Consider the following 24,801-nt stretch of genomic DNA (forward strand, 5'->3'; position numbering starts at 1 on the left):
TTTTTTCTTCATGACATTTATGTTCGACCATTCTGTTTCTCGACGGTACATTATCTGGGGTACCGAAAGCGCATTTAAATAAATGAATTTCGAGAGAAGTTGCGCTTCACAAGTTTCGGGCAGTTTCAAGCTCTTGTCGTACCGAACTGGCACAAGCCTGACTACACGTGTCATTGTGCACGTGGACGAAGCAGCAGGTCTCGGGACAATGAGGAGATTCATAACGCCTGTAATTCTCTACAAGCATTATTAGGATCATCAAATCAAGGATACGACGGGATGAGCGTGTAGCACGCACTGGACAAAAATGCATACAAAGTTCTAGAAGAAAGACCTGAAGGAAAGAGGCAGCGAGGAAGAACGCAGTCATAGATGGAAGGACAATACTAAAATTGATCATAAAACATAGGAGGGGTGATTCATCATTGGATTTATCCGATTAAGGATAGGGACCATTGTGAACAGGTTAATGAATCTTCATGGACCGCAGAATTCTGGGAAATTTCTTGAGTTGCTGAGCGACCACTAGCTTCTCAAGAAGGAGTCGGCTCCATGGAGCTAGGTAAACGTGTCTGATGCAGTGAACACAGTTACCTACATCCCTTATGAAAGGTATAAGCTGCAAGTTACATTCCACATCGAGACCTCCCTTGCGGGCTGAGTACACACTTCCCTCCATCCGGCTTGGGTAAACAGTACCGTTCAGCCCCTTTGAAGTCAATAAATACGAGATACGTTTCCCAGTCCTGATGCAGGCTGTGGACTCAACAGTACGGACTCCTTCAGGAAACAACAAAAGAAGCGAATTCTGATATCAGAGATATTTCCCTGGACCTGCGTTAGGGGCGCCACTGTCAGAACACATTAGAAATAAAGATAATGAGACAGGCCGTGTTGTTGTGGGCAGTGCTGCCGAAGTTTCGGGGGCACAACTCCTCACTCTTCAGTGCCGAAGAGTTGCTCGCCCTACTTAACTTCAGCTCTGGATATGGAGACAATATGTACCTCCGAAACGTCGGCAATACTGTCCAAGACCCAAGAGCATAATCGCCATCAATGATGAACTACCGTGAAAGCCTAATATATTAGGCAAAATATGCATATCAGAAATATTAACGACAGGATCCTGAGAAGAGAGGTTCTTACTGTTTTTTGGGGTGTGACGCCGACGTTTCGAAGGATTGAACTGTCTCAATATTCAAGAACGACGTCGAAGACACAATCCCTCACGTCAGAATATTTGGATTTGTAGACAGAAATGGCAGGAACAAGTACACAGCGTATGAGGCAACAGAACGCCAGACATCGAGAAACTTGGGGTCAAGTAGTAGCGCTTCAGACTTGCATTATAAGGACTGAGGTTTCTCCTCATCCCTCCTGGAGAGTGCAAGTTAGACTACGACTGTTTCCTTCCAGATCCTTTCCAGTTCGTCATTAGCTATCAGCCTTAGTTACTGACCGCGCGTCGTTTAGTAAAGTCCAGACCAAATACATAACACTACAGACGAGATGTGGGCAGAGCGTGGCTGCGTGCAGGCAGAGCACTTCGCTGAGAGAGTAATGATAAACTTAGTTTCTACAAATGTAGCAAATAAAAATGTCTGCCGAGAGGAGAGCCTACGCCAGCCAGTCCACGTCTGTTAACGGCTCTCGACCCTCTGGCAATTAACACATGTGACTCCGATGTATGCCAAGTTTGACCATCCCTGGCGTCCTCGAGATGAAGCAGCGTCACTGAACGTCGGAATAAAACACGTATTTACTACGAATATTTCTAGGAAAGGCGGAATATGGCATTAGTGCCTACTCGCCAAGATAGCGACGTTATTTTGGTTACAAAAGTAATATATCAACCTTTAGTACTTGTTACAAAGCAGGTCTATTTGCTAAAGGGAAAAAATCGACAGGCTTGAAGAGTAAAAAATTTTCAGTGTAATTATCTAAGCAACTAAAAGAAGAATAAAGTAGCCAGATTTCATAAATTGGGTTCTTACCTTCAGGAAAACGGCCTTTAATTATCAGAAACACTCTGGTTAAGACGGCTCTCTGTTCTGCAAAGAAAAGAGAATATAATACGTATTTATGATTGAAGTGAAGATTTACTAAACATACTCGTATGTTGATTTTGCTCTTGGGTCTTTACACCATGTGGATATGGGTAGTACTGTCGACGTTTCGAATGCATATAATGCCTCCATCTATAGGGTCGAAGTGAGAATGATCGGTGTTCGTGCATATATAGATTTTTGTCCCAGTATAACCACTCTTTTCACGCATTAAATTCGTGAATGTTCGTTTACAAACAGCGTGAAAATAAGAAACGCCAGTGAGAAGTGTAATATAGACTTATATAATAAACACATCACTACTGAAACCGTGCGCTCGGGAAAGGAAAATGATTTCATATTAAGTGATCGTTAAGCTTCTCCCAATGAAAACTGACAATTTCTGCAATGCCAAATTTAATAAAAATCGGTTTACTCGTTCTCGGGTTATTTCATAGATCAGACGGGGCGATTTTAATAGACACTCCATACACTGCGGACGCACTTGCGTCGTGGTGAAACAGTGACGCGGATCATATGTTATCATCACAAACATATTAGAGTCTACGTCAAATATGCAATGGGAACCAAAATCACCACATTGGTGATTACGTTCAACAGAATTTTCTTCCCTCACGCTGCCTATTCAAGGTATGACGTACATCGAAACATGATTCTACCACTGCCTGCCTGTCTGCCTATGGCTCTACAGCCCTTGTGGACTTTGGCCGCTCTTTAAGTTTCTTAATTTATACACAGCCGGTGGTACACCCTGGAAAAGGGATCAGCCAGTTGCCTGGCCGCTACCTACACACAGAACAACAGAAACACATAATAAACACACAGAGAGACACCATGCTTCGAGTGAGATTCGAGCCCACGATCCCAGTTTTCGCGTAGGGAAAGATTGTTCGTGCCTTAGACCGTGCGGCCACGGTGAACGGCTTCTGAAAAAACACTACAGGAAGGTATGTAAACCATTCCACAGCGAATTAACTTCCTCATCCGGTCTTCCATTACACGATTGATCTTTTGTAGGCAAAACGACATTTCTGTCATCCGGAAATCATTCCACATCGATTGGAATCCGAGCATACCATCAAATGGACAACCTTTTTTGCCCCTTCTTTTCAGTTTTCCGGTGCAAACCGCATTGTGTTTCCTGCATCTATATTTGATACTGCACTCAACTGTCAGTGTCATGGTGGGTGCCGGGGGAAAGCGGGAGGGCAATGTATTTATTGATTGGTCATGCCTGGTCAATCCACACCAGTGGAGCTGCTACTGCTGCTGCAAGAGCACCCAATCCAATCCCAGTATCACGTGACAAAACAAGCAACTGCTGCGCTGTTGGGGGGTTAATTTATTCAGTAATAGAAGCGGCGAGCTGTGACATGGCTTTATTGCGTACAGTCACCCCTCAAATGCAGTAAACACTTCAATTAACGCGATCAGGATAAAGGGGCTTTGGAGGACGCTAAAGCACATTCGAATTGCCAGCAATCCAGGCTCGTTTAATGCTCAATTGTTCGGTTGATTCATTGATTTACTTTACGCAAGGCGCTCCGAACGGGTTGGCTCAGCCGGTAATGCTTCCAGTTTTTAAGATAGTTTCTCGCTTGCGACATCGGCCGGGACACCGTCCGAGGCTCTTCATTATTTTCCTTAATCCCTCCAGGCAAATTCCGAAGAGAACTTAATCAGTTCGAGACCGATTCCTTCCCCATCCACTCCTATTCATTATCCTTTACGCTCCTTACACCATTCCTCACTTACAGACCTAGTCCTCTCTACAGAGAACGTCGTTAAATAAGCAATCAAGAAATAGGCCAAATAAAGCTGGTCTGACGAGCAGTCTCATGATTCAGCCAGAGTAGTGAGAAGGAAAATATGGTCATGGGTACCGAAATTAAAAAAGAGTGTGCTGGCGAGGACCAGCAGAAATTTATCCGACCCGATAAGACCACACCAGACGGTTTGATTTGCGGGAGGAGCACACCGTCCAGAACGGCTTTGGGGTTCGCGAATCCTCACACCTAAAGTGTAACGGGACTCGTTTCCAGTCCCGCAGCGGTCGAAGCGTGAAGCTTGAAGCCCCAATCGATTTACCTCCAGGGAAAGGGGCTCCAACCCAGTGGATACGAGGCTGGGTGGACCCCAGAACCGGTCTAGACACTGTGGAGAGGAGATAAATCTTTTACTCTCGGCGTGAGTTGTACAGCAATTGCTCGGTCGTCCAGACCACAGCCTATTCAAAAGAGATGATACGAGAATAAGGCTAGAATGAAAAGGTAGGACACTTAAAGATAAAATGGAACAAGAAAGGAATAGAAAGGTGGGTAGGAACAGAAAGCTAGAATAGCAAGCTTACTGTCTTTTGCGATGACACCGTGCAGTCCGGTAGGTATTTACCAACGTTTCGGAGGGGTTTATTGCCTCCATCTTCAGGATCGAAGATAAGACGAGCACGTAACAAGCATGCAATTCTGCTACATTCTTAGTCACCGCCAAGAGACAAATATGACAAGAGAAATACATATTTAGTAGTGCTCATAAATGACAACCAATTTGGTAACTCTCTCCACGAAGTCTGCAGCTAAAATGCTGACCCATGAAATGCGGAAACAAAGCACAATAGATGAAAACAATCATCTATCATCACGATGACCTCTCCCGATATTACAATTCCCTGCGTGTCATGGTATTATTGTGAGTGTCTGATCCCTAACGGAAGTTTTTAAATTGCTACAATAACCCGCCTGGCCTCACATTTGCTGCTAGAATGTTTTGCCTGAAAACATCAAAACTCAGTCGTCGGATTTATCACTGTCACATTTCCTCGCGTAAATACAAGAGCGGCGAAGGCTCCGGTGAGGCTGTAATGACGTGTCCTAACACTAAAACTGGGGGAATGTAAAACAAGATTCGAATGCCGGGAATTACAAATTTTCATAAGGTCGTGGCCAATTCCTGCCTCACACTTGAACATTTCGACCTCAAATACCTCCATCCAATCCCTTCCCGATGTCATATGTAAACTTGCAGTAATTCGGTCTTGGGGTTTGTAACAGACGTTTCGCAGGCACATACAGCGGTCATCTTCACAGCAAAAGTGTAAGCTATGTATGAAACATGCGCAGAGAGGGGAGAAAGCCCAGTGTATTGGTGTACTTCGTATGGTCCTCACAATGTACAGCGATTTATCTGTTCGGATTGCAGCGTGATTCTGCTGGTTTCCTGCTATGCTCCGTCTTTCACCCTGAATATGAAGGCACATTTTCTTTTGAAACGTATTACAACCCAAAAGACCACATTCTTGGCAGTCACAGTCGGGACAGCTTCAAATCCGACGAGTGCGTAATACGTACGAACAGAAGACACGTGAAAATGTTATGATTCATATTTATTTGCGACATGGAGAAATATGTGACCTCCTCCCGGGATGTGGTTGCCTTTTCCTGTCTGTATCATAACACGCAGCAGCTGAAACTTGGAAACAAGGAAAACCACTCAAATTCAGAAATTAATCTTCACTCATGCAATTAAGAAAGATTTGGAAATGAGAAATTCGAATAGCGTCCAAGAACTTTAACGCAATACCAGCATGTCGTTTTAACGGCCGTGGATACCGTACATACTGGTAAGAGTATGGAGTAAATTTCATAACGTCTTTGGGTGTTTTCTGTTAAGTGCGCGGTAGAAAACACGAAAACGGACAATTACATTTAATAATATACTACGAGTCTCACTTTCTGCCTTATCAATCCATTCATTAATCTCAAAACAATTCACTCCCTAGAGTCCGCTTCTCTCTCTCTCTCTCTCCCCCCTCACCCCACCTCTCACCGTGTGGTACTTCCAATTACGATTTGCGTCGGTTCATTTGACAGTACAATAATTTTACAAAGCATTACTTTGTATAAATTTTGTTGTTTTCGATGTAAACTTTTTATTTTATAATACATTTAATTACATGTTTTGTGGTCACCGGCATAAATTAAACAACCCAAATCAGATTTATCAGTGGCATACAAAAATATTATGCAGTGTTCTCTTCTGACATCCGTAACAGCATATGCAAACGTTCGTAGCTGCTGTTTACGTCATAACAGATTTGTTACTCACAAAGCGATTTACATTCCAGAATCCCTGTAACAGGTCGCGGAGGCACATAGGGGTGTGAGGCGTAGGGGCTCCCACATTTTCCAGGAAATCGGCTTACAGATGGCGATAAGGTTGTCAGTTTTACCCCCAGAAAGATTCGTAGTACTCCTTTCTGTTAGAGGCTGAGTCGACTCCAGAGCTATAGTGCGGCTGGAAGGATCAGTTCAATTGAAAGAATCCGATGACCTCATCGGTAATCGAACTCGCGACCTTCCAGCTTGTAGCCTAGTGCATCAACCAACTACGCTACCGCGTGCCGCAAAGTTGTGTTATACTCTTAATGTAAACTAAATATAAAGGATGAATGAATGAATGTATGAGGGGTAGGCCTTCTCGGCCCTTGCACCGCGACCTCAGTGGCCCATTGTGCTTCCCCTTTTTTAATTATTCCCTCAGCAACCCCGCTCTTCGAATGAAGCCCAGGATTTTGGATGTGGGGTCGTCAAAATAGTCACTTGGTTCCATAAAGTACTGACCCAAGTGACGTAGTCTTAAATAAGCTAAAGCTTCTCATTCACACAGGATGTGTGTGGCTGTTTCGTTTTCTGTCTGACACCTCTCACAAGTGGGACTATCACTTAGTCCCAGTTTGAACAGGTGTCCTCCGAGGTGACAGTGTCCTCTAAGTAGTCCCGCCACCCACCGTAGCGGGTATTCTTTTACAGTTGACATATACACACCGTTCAGTTGGGAGGGACGTAATGTAGGCTTGTAATACAACTGCCATGAAATTTGTGAGTACGTGTTGCTCACGCCGTGGCTACAAAGAGTCCTGTGTTCTGGTATGTGACACCGTATGGACTGGCAGGTGTTTATTTGCGCGTCGAAGGAGCAAGGAAATTTCTTTATATTGAATTAAACTTGGCGAAAAGGAAATTTCCATGGAATCTGAGTCACTGGCAAAACTAATATTTACAGAATTCAATTCATTGTTAAAGTAATTTATATAAATCCAGTTAAGCGACAGAAGTAAATTATAGGGAATTAAATCATAAAATAAAAGTATTTTCTACAGAACTCAATTCGGTCACTAAAAGTATTTCTATATAATTCAGTTTACCGAAAATCAATTTCTACAGAATTCAAATCGGCGATGGAAAAATTCAACTCAAATCTCTTAGTGATTTAAGAAAAGAAACACATTCCATGGCTTGTAGTCCACAAGCGAACTATACCGACCGAGCGACCGCCGCTTATCGGCGAAGTTAGTGCCAACTTTGGCGGATAGAGAGTGTCACGTGGTCAACGTAACGGTTCCCCACGGTCATTAATCTCGGTTTTCTAGACCGGAGCCGCTATTACCTTGAAATAGCTCCTCAATTATCCTAGCGAGACTGAGTGGACCCCGTTCAAGACCAACTACTTTTAAGAAAATCTGTTAGCGTCTGAAATCGAACCCGGGACCTCTGGATCTGTAGCCAGAAACGCTGATTATTAGGCCACAGAGGCGGTCCTTAGTGATTTACGGGAAGATTAAATTAAGAAACAATGCTATTGTACAGAACTTCAATTCGGTAAGAGTAATTTCTGTAAAATTAAATTGGGAGACAAGAATAATTTATATAGAACGGAATTCATTTGGAAAAGTAACTTGTATAGAATTAATTTCAAAGAGGAGACTACCTTTATGGAACTCTCAATTAAATGACAACCGCAGTATTAACTAACAATAAATTCAGTGACAACAATTTCTGTAGAATTCAGCCAGGCGCCAACAATTGTTCCTATAGAATTCAATTCGGATATAAAGGAAAATTATATAGAATTCAATTCTGGATATTACTTTCTATATAATTGAACTCTGTGGCAACAGTTTACAAGGTACGACGATAAGGTGAGCATTCAAATCCTAACACATCAGTCCCGATGCAGCGGCAACCCGCATCACAGCTACGCAACTGCATACAAACAAAATCACGCTTCAGATGTACAAGGTAGTTTCGTTAAACCCGGCGCCCTCAATCTGCCGGGTTCACCCTAACAAACCATCCCTTTTACACACCCTCACTAGCTCGCGGGAACACAACCCTCCGTTTCCGGAGACCGAGTTCCGGTCCGACCGGAATCCCATTAGAATGCATCGTTGCCACATTTCCACCCATCACCAAACAAACAGACGGATTAGTGGGAGCTCCACGGGTGTAGGAATGGCAGTGAAAGGAACACAGACGCACAGTACTCCGGCAAATGAATGTCACCCGAGCCGCGAAAATAATAATCATAAATCGAGGGTTGTATGTAGGCCTTTAAGCGGCCTCCGTAGTCTAGGGGTAACGTTCCCACCTCATGACTCAAGGTACGCGGGTTCAAACCCGGTGGAGGTCGTGGAATTTTTAAAGGCGGAAAAATTCAGGGGACAAGACCTCCGGGAGGGACTTTAAGCCGTGGGTCCCGTGTCGTAGATTTACGGCACGTAAAAGATCCTCATGTCTCTAGAAGACCTCTGAGCAAAATTAGGCAAAAAAGTTTCCCGCCCAAGTAGTTTCCAATGCCTCCGGTAGATGGGGAAGCTATCGGGTACCACTGCCAGAAGAGGGCCGACCTCGCTGGCAGAAAGGGGAGATAGCTAGCACCAGTATCGGTAGGGTATAGCGACAGTAGAAATTAGAGGGGGACGTACAATAGACTATTAGTCGCGGTGCATGGGGATACCCACCCCCTCTAATACTGAATACTGAATAACTGAATGTAGGCCTTTACATCACTCGAGATTCAATATCGCAGGGAAGAGCTTGAAATGATAAAAACACGAGTAAGTCCATAAGAATGTAAAACTGTTACGCATCCTACGTGACTGATCGGCTTGATTTTAACAGCAGCAAATAGAGCTTATTTACTTTATCAATCAGGATATGTCACACCTCGCGTAGCCAACTTCACAGAAAAAAAAACTCTGTAAGTTAAGTTCTAATTTCCCATCGGTGTTTAAATACTGATGGTATGTGTCGTCAAGGAGACAGTTGAGATGGAGCTCCAGCCTCACAACATGAACTGGGAGGACTGCTTCTGTCTGACGAAGTCATGGAAACCTCTCATTTGCTCCCTAAAAGACAGCAGGAAGCCTCCACCACACGACAGCAGATCTGGGTTCTCCGTGGGGGCCAATCAGGTCCGCGCACACGCCCCTATCTGGGCATAAAATACGCTCTCTCCGGGAACTCACCAGCCTTCACCCTGATGTCCGGGCTTCCTTTCCTTACCTCTGCTCTCTCATCCCACCCCCCCGGGTGCCAACGACTCTCCCTTACACGTCGGTCCCCTGCCCAACATATCCTTACAATTTTCCTCCTGTCTTTTTCCTACACCAGCGAAACCGTTCCATTTTAGGGTGATCCTAAACTCGGTGTTCTTGTCTCCTATTGGTTCGCTTGGTGGTCGCGTGGTTTCATTCTGTCCCACGGCGACCCAATGGGAACTGAAGTTCACTCTTCCATTTCCCGCCTGGGAGTTCGCTGCAGATACCAATATAATGAATTTCAGCGCCTGCAAAATAACGTTCTCCGCACCACTGACAATTTTCCAAGGTGTACATTGGTTCGCGATTTATACTCGTACACAGTGTTTAACCTTCCGTATGTATAAGACTACATAACAAAATTATGCAGGCAACAAGCAGAAGTCATACAAAATCATGAAAATGCAATATTCGCAACATTGGACAAGGCGAAAGCAGATAAGGAAAATATAAGAGGCTTAAACTTGGTGGCGGTCAAGCGTACGACCGTTCAAGTTACTAAGCTGCTGTTGTAGCGTGAGCTGCTAAGGATAGGGCATGATCTGCTGACCTGAACCTGGACTGATTTGAGGCATTGTATATACGAGTATTGCATATAAATAGCCATTGTTATACCATATAGTAATAACATATGTACTGTAAATACTATGTACATACTGACAACTGACTTATCACTGCTGTGACTCTGACGAATGACAGACATGCGAGTTATTTATTACCTTATGTACATGATACATATTAATTACTTGTTTAAATTTAGTTGCGCTTTAAGCGAGTAACTAGTACACTTAATGTACTAATTAATTTAAACATTGAGTGAATTTTATTTGTAATTTTATTGCTAGACACACGCGGGTTAGCGTGGCGGTAGCATTCTAAATTGAAATGTAGGAGGTTTTCGATTTGAATTTCGGCGGAGACATCGTCTATACTGACAATTTTAATTGTTTTCCTCAGTTCCGCCAGCCAGATGAGAAGATATTGCCTTGATCAGGCCACAAACGCTTCCTTCCAAATCTAATTCTTCTGACACCATATAATTTGGATGACAGATAAATAACTCAGATAAGTAAATAGCATAGGAACTCGTTAAATACACACGCTGCGTGGTTGTATTTTATGTATGGTCCGAGCCCTTGTTTTCGAAACTACGTTTGGTTATGGCAAGCCTAAATTGGACTACAATTCTTCTGCGTGGTTCATGTTTCGACGCTCACAGCACCGAGACTATACGTGCAGATAGCTGGTGATCTGGAAAGGATGTGGCACGAAGCGGCCATGGTTTTAACGAGATATTATCCCGGAATTCTCCTAGAGGGACTGAGGGAGACCATAAAAAACCCTACTCAGGATTTCCGGTGACCTGGTCGAGATTCGAACCGAGAGCCTCCCGAATACAGGTCGAGCCTAAAACAACATAGTAAGACTCGTTCCTAGGCTTTCTTGTAAAGGGGGTTTCCCCCAGGGCACTGGATCCTTCACAATGGCCTTTTTACGAAACCGTCTACCCGTGCGGCAGCTTGGCCGTTTCACCCTCCACAGTTACCTGCACCTCCAATATGACATTTGCGCCACTTCTCTCCCATCGCCCATTCTAGAAAATACGGCCCTTTCCATGGCCAGCACCAGTTACTCTTCTCTTTGCTCTTATTCGTTGTGTTTGGGCCCCATTTCCGGCCTAGACTCTCAATATGCTTGTTTCTGAATGTTTTGTTGGCTCAGTATTCAGCCATGAAGATGGAGGCAATATATTCGTCCGAAACGTCGGCAAACTATTAACAGGCTACACTGCGACACGTCTTAAAACACAGTACTCTTCAGAGTCGCCGCCGTGAGAACCTCAAATCCCACATGGAAGAGCAGGTTTTGTGCGGACGGTATGCGCACAGCCTGCTGGGAAATAACTGAGCTGATGAGAGGGACGGATGGACACCAGATCAGGTATCACAACACAACACTGTTATTCATATGTTCGCCAATGGCGATGGATATTTCTGTACTTTATTGCGCGAGTGTGTGCATTGCAATAGCGGCATATTGACCTACTGGTGTGTGTCCTCTGATATATAATCAAACACTCCGGATGCAGCAAATTCAGTCAAAATGAGATGTTTCTATATGAATATAAGCTATTCAATTTAAACATTTTAAAACAGATTCAACTAAATTCATTGCCATCCATTTAAACTTTTAAGGTGTAATGGTAAACGTATGTGCCACGTGCTTTAATACTAAAAATAACTGCACTTCACCCACACATTGTATTTGTGTGTTCCATATGGTTCTCACAATAAACAGCGGTCATTTCCCTAAACAGCATTAACCGGTTGGGCTTTGTAGCGGAGACGTTATGTGTTTCCTGTGAGGTACGAACTGAATTTATATATACTGCATTCTGCCCACACAGTGTACGAGTATTTGTGGGTTCCGTACAGTTCTCAACCTAAACTTCGATTATTTCCTTAAACAGCATTAATCTGTTGGTCCTTGTACTGGAGACGTAACGTGTTTCCTGTTAGGTACGAACTGATTTTTGTGTGATTGTAAGAGCGAACGTGCAATAAATTGGCTCTATCCAATACGGCGTGAAGTTACTTGTCGCGTTATACACCCAACACGTGACAATATTATTTAGAAGAAATTGAGATATCAAAGCTTTAAGAAACTGATACAAATCATCTCTGTGTTATGAGAAATTAAGTGCTTTGTGATCCTAAGTTGGAAGTGCTGAACAAATAATAATTTCAAAATGCTTTCCTCACTACTGAACACACATGGAGCAGATCCTCTTCAGAAGCTTGCAGTAGCTCAGACGGCCAGGAAGACACTCACCGTTTTCTATGAATCAAAAGGTGTATTACCATGTTCGCAAAAGCCCCCACTGTATCATAACCTGAGCCTATCCTACTATGCTTTCAAGATCAATGTTTTATCTTCTCAAACATTCAGAGGTCTACCAAGTGACTTCTTTCCCTCGGACTTTTCCTGCAATTCTGTATACATCTCTCAACTTTCTTATGCATGCTACATGCCAAGTCCAGCCACCCTATTTCATTTAGTTAACATGATATATAGTGAGGGGTACGCGGTACTGTGTTTGGTTGAGACACTATACTACAAGACGGAAGGTCATGGGTTCGATTCCCGACGAGGCCACTGGACTTTTCAATTGACCTGATCCTTCCAGCCGCTCTATGGCCCTGGGTTCGACTCAGCCTCTAACAGAAATGAGTACCAGGAATCTTCCTGGGGGGAAGGGCGGACGGCGCGTAAGGCTGACAGCCTCACAGACATCTGTGAGCCGACTGTCTAGAAAATGTGGGAGCCTCGATGTCTCACAAACCTACGGGCCTCCACGGCCTGTTACAAGGATAGCAAATTATGAATACGGAATGGCGGAAACTAGACAATGAGGAGCCATTTAATTAGCATTTTCACCAAGCACTGGACGCGTGCCTGGGCAGTTGGGTGAGACACGAAGTTTTAGTAGGATTTGAAAAACTTTGCTTACATGTCTGACGGGAATGAACACTTGGCCGACCTATGCGTAGATAGGATAACACGTGACAGGCATTTTACATCACTACAGCCGGGGTAGCTCAGTCGGTATAGTGACGAGCTATGGGCTGAATCGTCGGAGTTCGATTCTCGGCAACGATAACGGATTTTTCTTTTCCCCACAGCGTCCACATCGGCTCTGGTGCCCAACACCTGCGACTTCTGAACACGACACGAATACATGCTCCAAGGCAAAGCAGTTAAGCTGCAGGGAAGAGACCATATGATGTCGGATGTTTGGTTGATGAACCAGTAATACACGTACATCCATCCAAGCCCAACCGACTCACAGCCTGAACTGTCATAACTTAGCTCAGGATGAGCAAATTTGGGAGGGGGTCAAACGCCTGGGGTTATTATTTTAATTATGAAATTGTTTGGATTTGGTAGCTGGGCTAGTGGAGATTTGATTCCGTCTCCAGATTCGCATCTACGGGGAAAAACGCCTGTCACGTGCCATACAACAAGCCACAGTGAGTCACTCTGGTAATGGCAGTTTATTTCCTCAGATCACATAATATTATGTACAACATTGAATGTGAGTTACTGGACCATCCAAGGCGATAAGACAAGATGATAAATCTACAGAGTGCTTTGTTCCAATGAAGTTCATGATAAGTTTGTTTTAAGTACACTTCCGGGGAGACCAAGAAACACGTGCGTTGTCTGCTGAAGTTGAAACAAAGACCGCCCCCCCCCCCACATCAGCGTTTCATGAAGCTGCTCTGCATGTCGTCTGACACTGACACAAATCCCTCATTTGCCTAATTCAGGGTTCCTCATCCTTAAAGTGAAAATAAGCAATGCCAGTGGTCAACCCCAACGAAAATCACAACATTCTAACTAGCGTGTTATCTCACAGCTGCAAGCTATCAGCTTTGGCATACTTCAACTCGTTGGTCCACTCTAGGCCTCACTTGCGGGCGACACTAATTGCTTTCTGCTCCAAGCTTCACGACACATAGTTACACCTGTCGCGGAAACAGAGCGATATAATGTAGTTTACTTCGGTATGTCCCCCATCCTTGTAACAGGCCGTTGAGGTCCATAGATTTGTGAGACATCGAGGCCTCCGCATTTTCTAGACAATCGGCTCACAGACGGCGGTGGGGTTGTCAGTCTTGCGTGCCGGCCGGCCACTCTTTACTCCCAGGAAGATTCCTGGTACTCGTTTCTGTTAGAGACTGAGTCAACCTCAGAAAAATAGTGCGGCTGGAAGGATTTGATCAACTCAAAATCCCAAATGACCTCATCGGAAATCGAACTCGAGACTTTCCGGCTTGTAGCATAGTGCCTCCGAGAGTCTACATGCTCGAACTAAATTTATTGTTTTCATTATCATGCCAATGAAGCCCAATCAATAAATAAAAAATATAAACAGAGCCGGCTGAATTGGCCTATATTTAGGGCAGTTAAAGAGGGGATTTACAAGGAAGAGGCTGTCGCTTAACCGAGGTGCTATCCTGGAATTTGACTGGAGCGACTGAGGAAAACCTCGTATGACCTAAATCAGGACAGGTGGTGTGTCGGTCGAGATTCGAACTGAGCACGTCATGAATACAACTGCAGAGCGTTACCGAAACACCGGTTTGTTTTGATGTATGTTCGCATTCGCCCCCCCCCTCATTCTACGTGAAATATTGGGAAGCAGAATGTAACCTGGGCCACTTTTGCTCAATTAAGCTCTTGTACAGCAACGCAGATTTTATATATGAGACTGTGTAATGCCCCTGAGGCTGCATACATACATATATACATACATACGCTGGCTGCAGGTTTAAAATAATAATAAAAAAGGGATTGGGAATGCAATTATTATTTTTTTTTAGATTAACCACGATGCTGTTGCTTTTAAATGACTTCTGTGTGAGTGTGTGTGAGTGAGGTTGGAAAGTACGCTCGTAACAAATTAAATTACATTTTTTCATATCGGTAAGTCGGAAATATTACATGTGACAATAGCTTCAGGCCTAGAAATAGGATCTCCATGGAAGATTAGGTTATGAGGGGGGGGGGAATACACGGCTCAGTTCACAACGAACAGATGAGGCAGAACAACTCCGTAGTCAAGCATAACGTAACGTATTACGGCTAACCCAAGGCCCACATATTGGCAGTTAACAAACACATGCTTTAAAAAAATTACGTAAGTTAAAGTAATCGTAAAAAATAGAACCATGAACTGCGGCGTGAAAGAAGACAGATTTGGAGGAGTGCGGTTTTTGGCAACAGGTTCCGAAACGTCGATCTAGAAATAGGCACTAGGAGCACAATAGGATGTAAAAACAATGAGCAGAGGCAGAAAATAAGAATATATAGGCCTGAATAATTAAATTAAAAGCGGAGTGTGAGAGGGTGGTAAAAAACACGAGAGTTAAGTAGCAATAAACTGTAGACCAGCAATCAGTAGAGGCAGTAATTGCTTACGTATAAGTAAGACGATAATATGTAATATTTTAGTTTTGCACTACAAGAATACTCATTTAAGCGGCATTAAGAAGCGTAGAGACAGGAAGTCGAACTACGGCACTCCACAAAATGTAAACTGTAACAGTACTAGTGTATTTGAGCTTCTCATAGCGGTGGTTATGTAGAGCTTGCCACCTGTTCTGCTTGGCTTACTCCTCGACCCTGAAGATGGAGGGAACTACACAGCATTACAACCAAGATGACGCAACCTCAACTGCAATGGACCTAACAAAGTATTCACTCATTGCTTCATTCATGAATGACTGAAGATATCCACACTGGATAGGATGACCTCGGGTGCGCATGTCGAGACGCAGGGAACAGTGAAAGCAAATAACGGCAGACAGTCGGATTTAGACGGTTACAATGATAGCAAACGAGAAAAAATTACGTTTTCGATTACAGGTGAAGATGCAAGAAGATCAAATTATTTTTTTATCCTGAAGATGGAGGTAGGAGGTTTCTCTGAAACATAGGTGCCTACCTATCAAACTACACGGCATCACATTCCAGAAGACCATAATCTGTAACTAACTGCTTTCACAACCCCGAGAGAGAGAGGGGGGGACATGTAAGCTTTCCAGCCTATGAGTAGTGCTCACTAGCCTGGGTGTTCATGAACGAATTTGCTGATTTACATTGAAGTAGGTGGTGTATATAGTAATCATTGTTTTAAAGGATGCAAAATGTTCAGTCAAGCGCAACTGTACTTGCAGAACCAGCCGGTTTACTTGTAAGTCTACAAACTGCGACCATCATACCATAAATCCACAGTGTCTTCTGTTTGGCAAGCCTTCGCAAGGCTACCAACCGTGCATTTAAATCCCCATAATACGTCTGAACTGTGAGATGCGATTTTGGGACCAGAATCCACCTCCCCCCCCTAATGAGGTAACAGCAACGGGAATATTATTCCGCTAATGAACATAGAACATGACATTTAATGCCATAGTCTGATAAGCAGAGCAAGTATAAACAGCAGGAGAATGTTGCTGCTTTATGTCACCGCATAACGTCAGCCGACAGAACCAAGTGGCTTAACATATGCGAGTTATCCCGATAATAATAATAATAATAACAATAAATACTGTTATTATATAACGTATTATTATTAATACATTGTTTCCTAATATCAATAATAATGATAAAGCTGTCCCTGTGCTTAACTAATTAAACACTACGCCATGAAGACGTATGGGGAAATAGATGTATAAATCCACATTTTCTTGACCTCGGCATTAGCTGGAGGTGAGTGATCAGCTTTACGTCTCAGCAATTTTATCCCCCGGGGAAAGAGCCCCCGGAACCCCTTGAATAGGAGATTGAGTGAACCCCAGAGTCGGTCTGGACGACGTAGAGAACAGAAAATTCTTGAAATAGGAATAATAATAACAATTATTATTATTAATAATATTATTATTATTATTATAGATGTGCTTAAGCTGTTAATGTTGTTTGCGAGGGCACTGATGTTTCTGGAACCGAAACCCTTTCTTTTAATCCTATTTTATAACGGCACTTTTTCAGTTATTAAAACATTAATTGCGTGTATGTATGTACATATCTGTACAGACAAATACACATGCCGCGTAATGCCTCACGTGACTGCGCTAACTGAACTGTTATTCTCTCTCTACTTGATACAAGTTGCCTTGTTCTGTCTTTTGTTTGTGTTCTATTTCTTTCTATGTCCCTACTTTCTATATAATTGGCCTTCGGGCTGTTCAGTAGGTACATAAACAAAGAACGGAACTGAACTGTTCAGACATTTAGATCTTAAGGTTATTCGTGGCTTTCTTCGGCCCTTCCAGGCAAATCCCGAGATGAAAGGCAAAATTGTCGCTGTTCTTAATTACGCACCACGACGTGAAGACGTGTGGGGGGATTAGAAGTATGGGTCCATTCGTTCTAAAGCTCAGAACTAGACGGAGGTGAGTGGTCAGCTTCACGCCCAGGCCGCCTTAATCCAAGTACCAACTGCATAGGAGGCTGGGCAAACCCTAGACCCGTTTGGATATTGTCGAGAAGAGAAAAAACTTCTTACCTTTGTCGGGAATCGAACCCCGATTTATCGATCAACCATCTTAGTCTAGTCACTCTACCAACTGAGCTATCCTGGCTCATTATTTTTATTATTATTATTGGTGGGGGCACGCGGCAGCGTAGTTGGTTGAGGCAATATGCTACAAACCGGAAGGTCGCAGGTTCGATTTCCGATGATGTCATTGGATTCTTCAATTAACCTAATTCTTCCAACCACACTACAGCCCTGGGGTGGATTCAGCCTCTAACAGAAATGAATACCAGTAATCTTCCTGGGGTAAAGGGCGGCCGGCCGCCGCGTAAGGCTGTGTCCACATTAGCGAGCAGAGGTTCGAGCCAGGCTTCGAACCAAGCACATGTTATAACTTTCCATGCGGCTAGCAGTTATGTTCGCCAACTATGGACGTATTTAATGCTCACGTCGGGGTTCGGCTTGAAGCTCGGCTCGCTAATGTGGACACAGCCTAAGACTGACAACCTCACTGTCATCTATGAGCCGACTGTCTAGAAAAAGTGGGAGCCTCGATGTCTCAACACCCTGTGGGCCTCCACGGCCTGTTACAGGGATAACTTTACATTATTATTATTATTGTTGGTATCTAAATTCAGTGCGGCACTACGAGTCTCCTTCAGTCTGATCCAGACACACCTCATATAATTAACATGAGAGTTCAGTTACATCCGCGCAGCTGTACCAGTGTCGCTAGCTCGCTCGCTCGCTCGCTCGCTCGCACGCACACTTGTTGCTCGGGGGTCGGTGAGGACGCACGAACTGACGCCAAATCGCATCATCTCGGATAAACTATGAATAGCAACGAGCTGTGAGGAGATTCTCTCTCTGCCTCTCTACAGTGTATGATGTCCTCAGTCAGGTAACGTTATATACTCTGTGTACACAGGCAGTTCATAACCAGGGGTGCACAAATGTGAACACATGAGCCGAGCTAATGGCTGCTGAGAAATGTGTAGGCGGTTAATTGTAAAAAAGAAATAGTGTTAATAGTATTCATCCTACCATGAATTGAAACAAGATCTGACAAATTAAATCGTGCCATGGCAAAGGCGAAATTGTCCATGCGCTTAATTAAGCACCATGCTATGAAAGGTGGGCGCAGACAGATATCTTGCAGGATTCCTAGTATTAGGTGGGTAATGTTGGCAGTAATGCCTGTCACAGTAGCCGCGCGGTCTAAGGCGGTGTTTCTCAATCTTTCTAAGCCTAAGGGCCAGTAAAATGTCTGAAAAAAATTCTACGCACCACTAAGTTATGTAGGATTGTTTTTTAAACCTATGTGGTATTATGAACATTTGGGACATACTGTGCCATTTATAACATAATAAATCTAAAAGCATGTTTGAATACATATGGAAATACGTATAATTAATTAAATTGGAAGTGAACTTTTAAAAGTGAATCATCATTGAACAAAGTTTTAAGTATTATTAAACAAATAAAGAATATGATATAATTAACTCTTACTTGTCTATTTAATTTTAATTTCTTTTGGTTGGATAATTTTTAACTTAATTAATTTAAGTCTGCTTGCGGATCACCTGTCCCATAATCTCGGACCACAGGTTATTTTGTGTTTGTGTGTAGGTAGCAGCCTTGCGACGAGCTGATCACCCATCCAAGGAGTCCTACCGTCTGCGTAAAAATTATTACTGAACTGAATAAGAGGCCTGTGCCCTGAATGGGCTGGAAGAGACACAGAAAAAAAAAGTTGGCAGCACTGCAGTGACACAGTGCGGGTACATGTGTCCTGATTTCATGCTGAACGAGTCTGCTATTTTTTCCACAGCGGTCCGTCATCCAACAGCATCACAATCACGAGCAAAATTTAATTTCAGTGCACGATAAATATAAAACTGCCTGTAGGAAGTAAGTTTCATATGGTTAACCACGCTTCCGTGAAACAACCCTCAAGTGGTGTGGTGATTTCGCGGCATTGGAAATACTTAACTATGCTTCCACAGTAAGATGCTGCCATCTGTCAGATTTCTGAAGAAACTGAGAGATAGAATTGTCGATGGCGGCAAATGTACACGCATGATGATCGACGTGAAATCAAGAAGTTACAGGAGTTTGGAAGCAGCAGAGGGAGGGCACTCTACGAGTACGTACTTATTTACTTACTCATGGAGCCGAGCCCTTCTGGAGGAGCCGCCAATTATGCAGCTACTCAAGAATTTCCCAGCATTTCAATAAACCCGAAGGTTCATTACCGTGTTCACAAGCGCTCCCCACTGGTCCCTATTCTGAGCCAGCTCAATCCATCCCATCCCATCCTATCTCTCTAAGATCCATTCTAATATTGTCCACCCACCTACGCCTTTGTCTTCCCCGTGGTCTCTTTCCTTCTGGCTTTCCCACCAATATCCTATATGCATTTCTCGTCTCCCCAATTCGTCCTGGATGTCTTGCCCACCTCATCCTCCCTGACTTGATAATTCTAATTATACTTGGAGAAGAGTACAAGTTATGAAGCTCCTCACTATGCAGTTTTCTCTAACCTCCTGTCATTTCATCTCTCTTCAGTCCAAATATTCTATTCAGCACACCGTTCTCAAACACCCTCAGTCTATGTTCCTCCCTTAATGTCAGAGACCAAGTTTCACACCCATATAGAACCACAGGCAAAATTATAGTTTTGTATATTCTAATTGTTATGTTTTTGGACAGCAGACGAGAAGACAAAAGGTTCTGGACTGAATGTTAGCAAGCATTACCCGAGTTCAATCTCCTCTTAATTTCCTCCTGAACCAGGTTTTGGTTTGTTATCATCCTTCCCAGATATCTGAACTGCGCCACATTTTCAAAACATCTGTTTCCTATCTTTATGTCACGATTGTGCCCTGCATTTTGGTGACGAGACAGCAACATATACTTAGTTTTCTCTGTGTTTACTTTTAGACCAACCTCTTTACTTGCGTCAATTAAAGTCTGTGTGTTTTTCTTTATGGTATCTACATTATCACCCAGTAGATTCACATCATAACCTGTACCGCTCTCTTTTTCTGTTTTCTTATAGTCATGATTCGTAATTGCGAGTGTACAACATCGCTAATGGTCTGAAGAAAATGCTCTACCTACTGTAGAATCATTTGAAGTCGATAGAACACCCACAGCAGCAGCCCACAAAACATACAACTTGTGACGCACCAATGAAACTGGACAACACAGAACATGGATTTACATGTACGAAAGTCCGCAGTCTTTGGGTACCGTTTTGCTACAGCGGATGGCAAGTATGGGGGAGTGGAGATATGGTTCCAAGTAATCTTAACTTCGCCGATAGACGGAGGTTCCGGTAGGATGAAGAAACCTTTCGTTCCTCCACAATACCCAGACTGGCTCTGCGGGTCAGTTATGCCTACACTCCCCCATACGTCTTCCTGGTTCGATGACTGACTAAGCACAGTGTATCATGCAGTTCATTAATTTATATTGTTTTGCTCAATCCAGTCGAACATGGGAGTGTCAAATGAATTTATTTAAAGTTTACTGTGTTTTAGGATGCGGTTTCTTGTACTGATACAGACGTTTCGGAGGAATTTGCTGCCTCTATCCTCAGGGTAGGAAATGGTGTGGATATGGAGAGGACAACTTCTCCATCTAAATGGCCAATATGCTTTGCTCTGTTGTCCCTGATTCTACAGATCACGCAAGGTTCTGGAACCTATTATTCTCCTCCTTTCTCCCGTTCTGTTTCCTTATTTTCCGCCAAGAGCTGAAGGTACAGGGTTAAGTTTCCAAAGACGACGGATCCAAAAATGACAATGAACCCAAAGCAAGGTCCGATGCATAAAAATAAACACAGTGGGCAGAGTCCACAACTCTGAATTGCTATGCTATGCGTCACGTGGACTAAAGTTATTGTGTCGGAACTAATGACCTCTAACATTTATGTGCTTCAGAATTTTGTGGAAAAACAACGCTTACAGAAAATGTAAAAATGTATTTTATTAAACTACGGGTTTCCGTCTAGGCATTTCTATAAGCATTGAGTGAGTTACTGACATTTTTAACAAGTAGCTAATTAACGTCTCTTTGTTACTCACTCTCCTGCGGCCAGTATCCCAGAATGAAACTATACACAAACGGTGGAGAAATCTGAATAATTTTAACCCTTTACAGCACAGAAATTGCTATTATGTACCACCTGCTTTCACGTACTAACCACCTACTTTTTGCCCACACAGAGGATTTATATGTTCCGTATGGTTCTCACAATAAACAGCGATTATTTCCCTAAACAGCATTAACCGGTTGGGCTTTGTAACGGAGACGTAATATGTTTCCTGTGAGGTACGAACTGAATTTATATATACTGCATTCTGCCCACACAGTGCATTTATGTGTTCCGTATGGTTCTCACAATAAACAGCGATTATTTCCCTAAACAGCATTAACCGGTTGGTCTTTGTAGCGAAGACGTAACGGGTTTCCTGTGAGGTACCTACTGAATGTACATATATTTTCTCTAAATTCAGGCTCAATATGTTTAAAGACAAATCCAGTTTCATACGATGTCTTACAGCTAACAATATTTCGAATCGCTTGTAACTCTGATGCTGATTGCAAGTGCCGCAATCTATAAATACATGTCTAATCTCTATATAATGGCAAAATTGTCTTGACAAGTCTAGCTACTACAGAGTTGTTATGATTTAATCGAAGTACAGGAAACCCTCGCTAATCCGGTTACACTTAATCCGGATCGAAATATGAAATATGAAAAATGCTGTTCACAGTTGAGTACATATTTTAAAAGGCACGGCATTTAGGAAGGTAGATGAGTCACCTGTCTGTTCAGCCAGAACTCGACAGTTTCTTCAAGCCTGCATTATTACTTCCAAATACATGTACAATTTCTGACTCTCCTATTGACGAATAAATGTATATATCTTTATAGTTTCTAAATAAAACTCTACAGTGATATTTTGTTATTTATTTTCATCAGCACTAATTATACCATTAAAATTTCCATTTATTTGTGTTCTAAGTTCCTCTTTGTGTTTTAGGGCTATCTTTTGTTCTTTTTTTTTTCCTTGGCACTAGAGCCCCAGTGGGCCTAGGCCTACCTCATGAACTCCGTTCACTTCGGTTTTTCTAGATCTTACACATACGGTAGTACTCCTTGGGCGCGTGATCAGCTCGTCGCAAGGCCTCCACTTGTAGACAAACACAGAAAAACGCACACAAACATCCATGCCCTGAGTGGGATTCGAACCCCACGATCCCGGCTTCCGAGCGAGCGAAGACAGTGCATGCCTTAGACCGCTCGGCTACCGTGACCGGCAGCTTTTGTTCTACTAATCCGTATTATCGGGTAATCCGCATGAGCTCTGCCCCCTCCTAATGTTACTCCGGATTAGCGACGGTTTACTGTGGTTTTAAGGACATATTGTCACCAAAAGGTGTGATACATATATTGAACAAAGAATCAACATAAAATTTTTGTTCAAAATTGAAAGAAGAAAGCTCAACCAAAACCGGCATTTTCTTCTCGTCTATTCCTATTTCCGATATATCCTAATTGTGCTACATGAACGGCTCATCAGCCTCCAGTATTTGACCACTCTAATAATATTCTGCGAAGAGAATATTGTTACGCTCCTCATTATAATTTCTCTCCAGCAGATTAATTCCTCTCTGTTGAGTTCAAATATTCTCTCACGACGAAAGATAATGGCAAACGACACCATATATGACCAAGAAACAGATGATTGTACTGGAATTTATGACATATCATAGGACGAGATATATATCAAGTTGGGAAATTCTATCAGTTATACAGCAGGTCAGTGCAGCGTTCTTTAGCTTCCATGGGATATGGGAGCAGAAGACCAACCAGAGTGCCTCTATTAACACCAGAACACCGGACACAGCGCCTCACCTGGGCTTGTGACGTCGCTAGTTGGACCCTGGAGGATTGGCAACATGTGGCGTGGTCCGATGAGTCACGGTACCAGTTGCTTCGGGCGGATGGTAGGGTTCGGGTGTGGCGCAGACCCCATGAGGCCATGGACCCCAGTTGTCAACAAGGCACCGTGCAGGCTAGTGGTGGTTCCATACTGATGTGGGGTGTGTTCACGTGGCATGAGTTGGGCCCGCTCGTCCACCTAAACACGTCACTTACCGGTGACCGCTACGTTACACGGCTTGGTGACCATTTGCAGCCCTTCATGGACTTCATGTACCCCCACAACGATGGGATATTCCAACAGGACAATGCACCGTGTCATCGGGCCGGCGTTGTCCAGAATTTATCCGAGGAGCATTCTGGAGAGTTCCGACGAATGGTGTGGCCACCACGTTCGCCCGACATGAACCCAATCGAGCATTTATGGGACGTGGTGGAGAGGTCCATTCGCACCCAAAATCCTGCACCTACATACCAGGGAGCTGTGGGCGGATATCCAGACGGCATGGCTCAAGATCTCTCTAGAGGTCTTCCGTCCACTTGCGGAATCGATGCCACGTCGAGTTGCTGCACTTCGCCTGGCTAGAGGAGGTCCTACACGATACTAGGTACCTTTCCCATGAATTTTGGCACCTCAGTGTATATTTTATGCAGGGGGGCACGTAGTAGGGTAGTTGGTTGAGGCACTATGCTACAAGCCGGAAGGTCGCGGGTTCAAGCCCCGATGAGGTCATTGGATTTTTTCAATTGATCTAATCCTTCCAGCCGCACTATGGCCGTGGGGTCGACTCAGCCTCTAACAGAAATAAGTACAAGTAATATTCTTGGGGGTAAAGGGTGGCCGGTGCGTAGGGCTGACTTCCTTGCCGCCATCTATGAGCCGATGTTCTAGAAAATGTGGGAACCTCAACATCTCACAACCCTATGGACCTCCACGGCCTGCTACAGGGATACCTTTACTTTTTACTTGTATATTTTATGCACCCCTGCATGCTGTCGCATAAACTCTGCCACGTGGATATCGGTTAATATAATCATACACCAATGTCTGTCTGTCTGTCTCTCTGTTGGTATACACTGAAAATGTTCTCTGTAGTTGCGCCTTACAAAGCACCTCTTGCAGCAAGTGAGACGTCGGATTACCGAAGCGTGGGTCGATTGGAAAGCGCCGCAATTGGTTACGTCTAACCACAGACAGCACACCTGAAATTGGGGGGTGGGGGTCTACTTGCGTCTTCGAGACAGAGGGATGCATCACAGGTTGTGTGACTCCGTGCACCTATGTTTCGGAGGAAAGTTCTTCCCAATTCTTCATGGTCTTTGCCACCAGAAAACTGACATCCTTACTCGTACTATTTGC

The 24,801-nt window shown here is 43.6% G+C and overlaps 1 protein-coding gene across 1 annotated transcript in view; it reads right to left on the reverse strand.

Moving 5' to 3' along the window:
• Positions 1-24,801, reverse strand: part of LOC111866711 (pancreas/duodenum homeobox protein 1) — a 482,718-nt gene that overhangs the window by 384,587 nt on the left and 73,330 nt on the right. Inside the window, exon 2 of the mRNA XM_023855917.2 lies at positions 1,995-2,051. Coding sequence (XP_023711685.1) covers positions 1,995-2,051 — 57 coding nt within the window. The remainder of the gene's footprint in view (positions 1-1,994; positions 2,052-24,801) is intronic.

Source organism: Cryptotermes secundus, unplaced genomic scaffold (assembly GCF_002891405.2).
Source record: "Cryptotermes secundus unplaced genomic scaffold, Csec_1.0 scaffold66, whole genome shotgun sequence".
NCBI lineage: Eukaryota > Metazoa > Arthropoda > Insecta > Blattodea > Kalotermitidae > Cryptotermes > Cryptotermes secundus.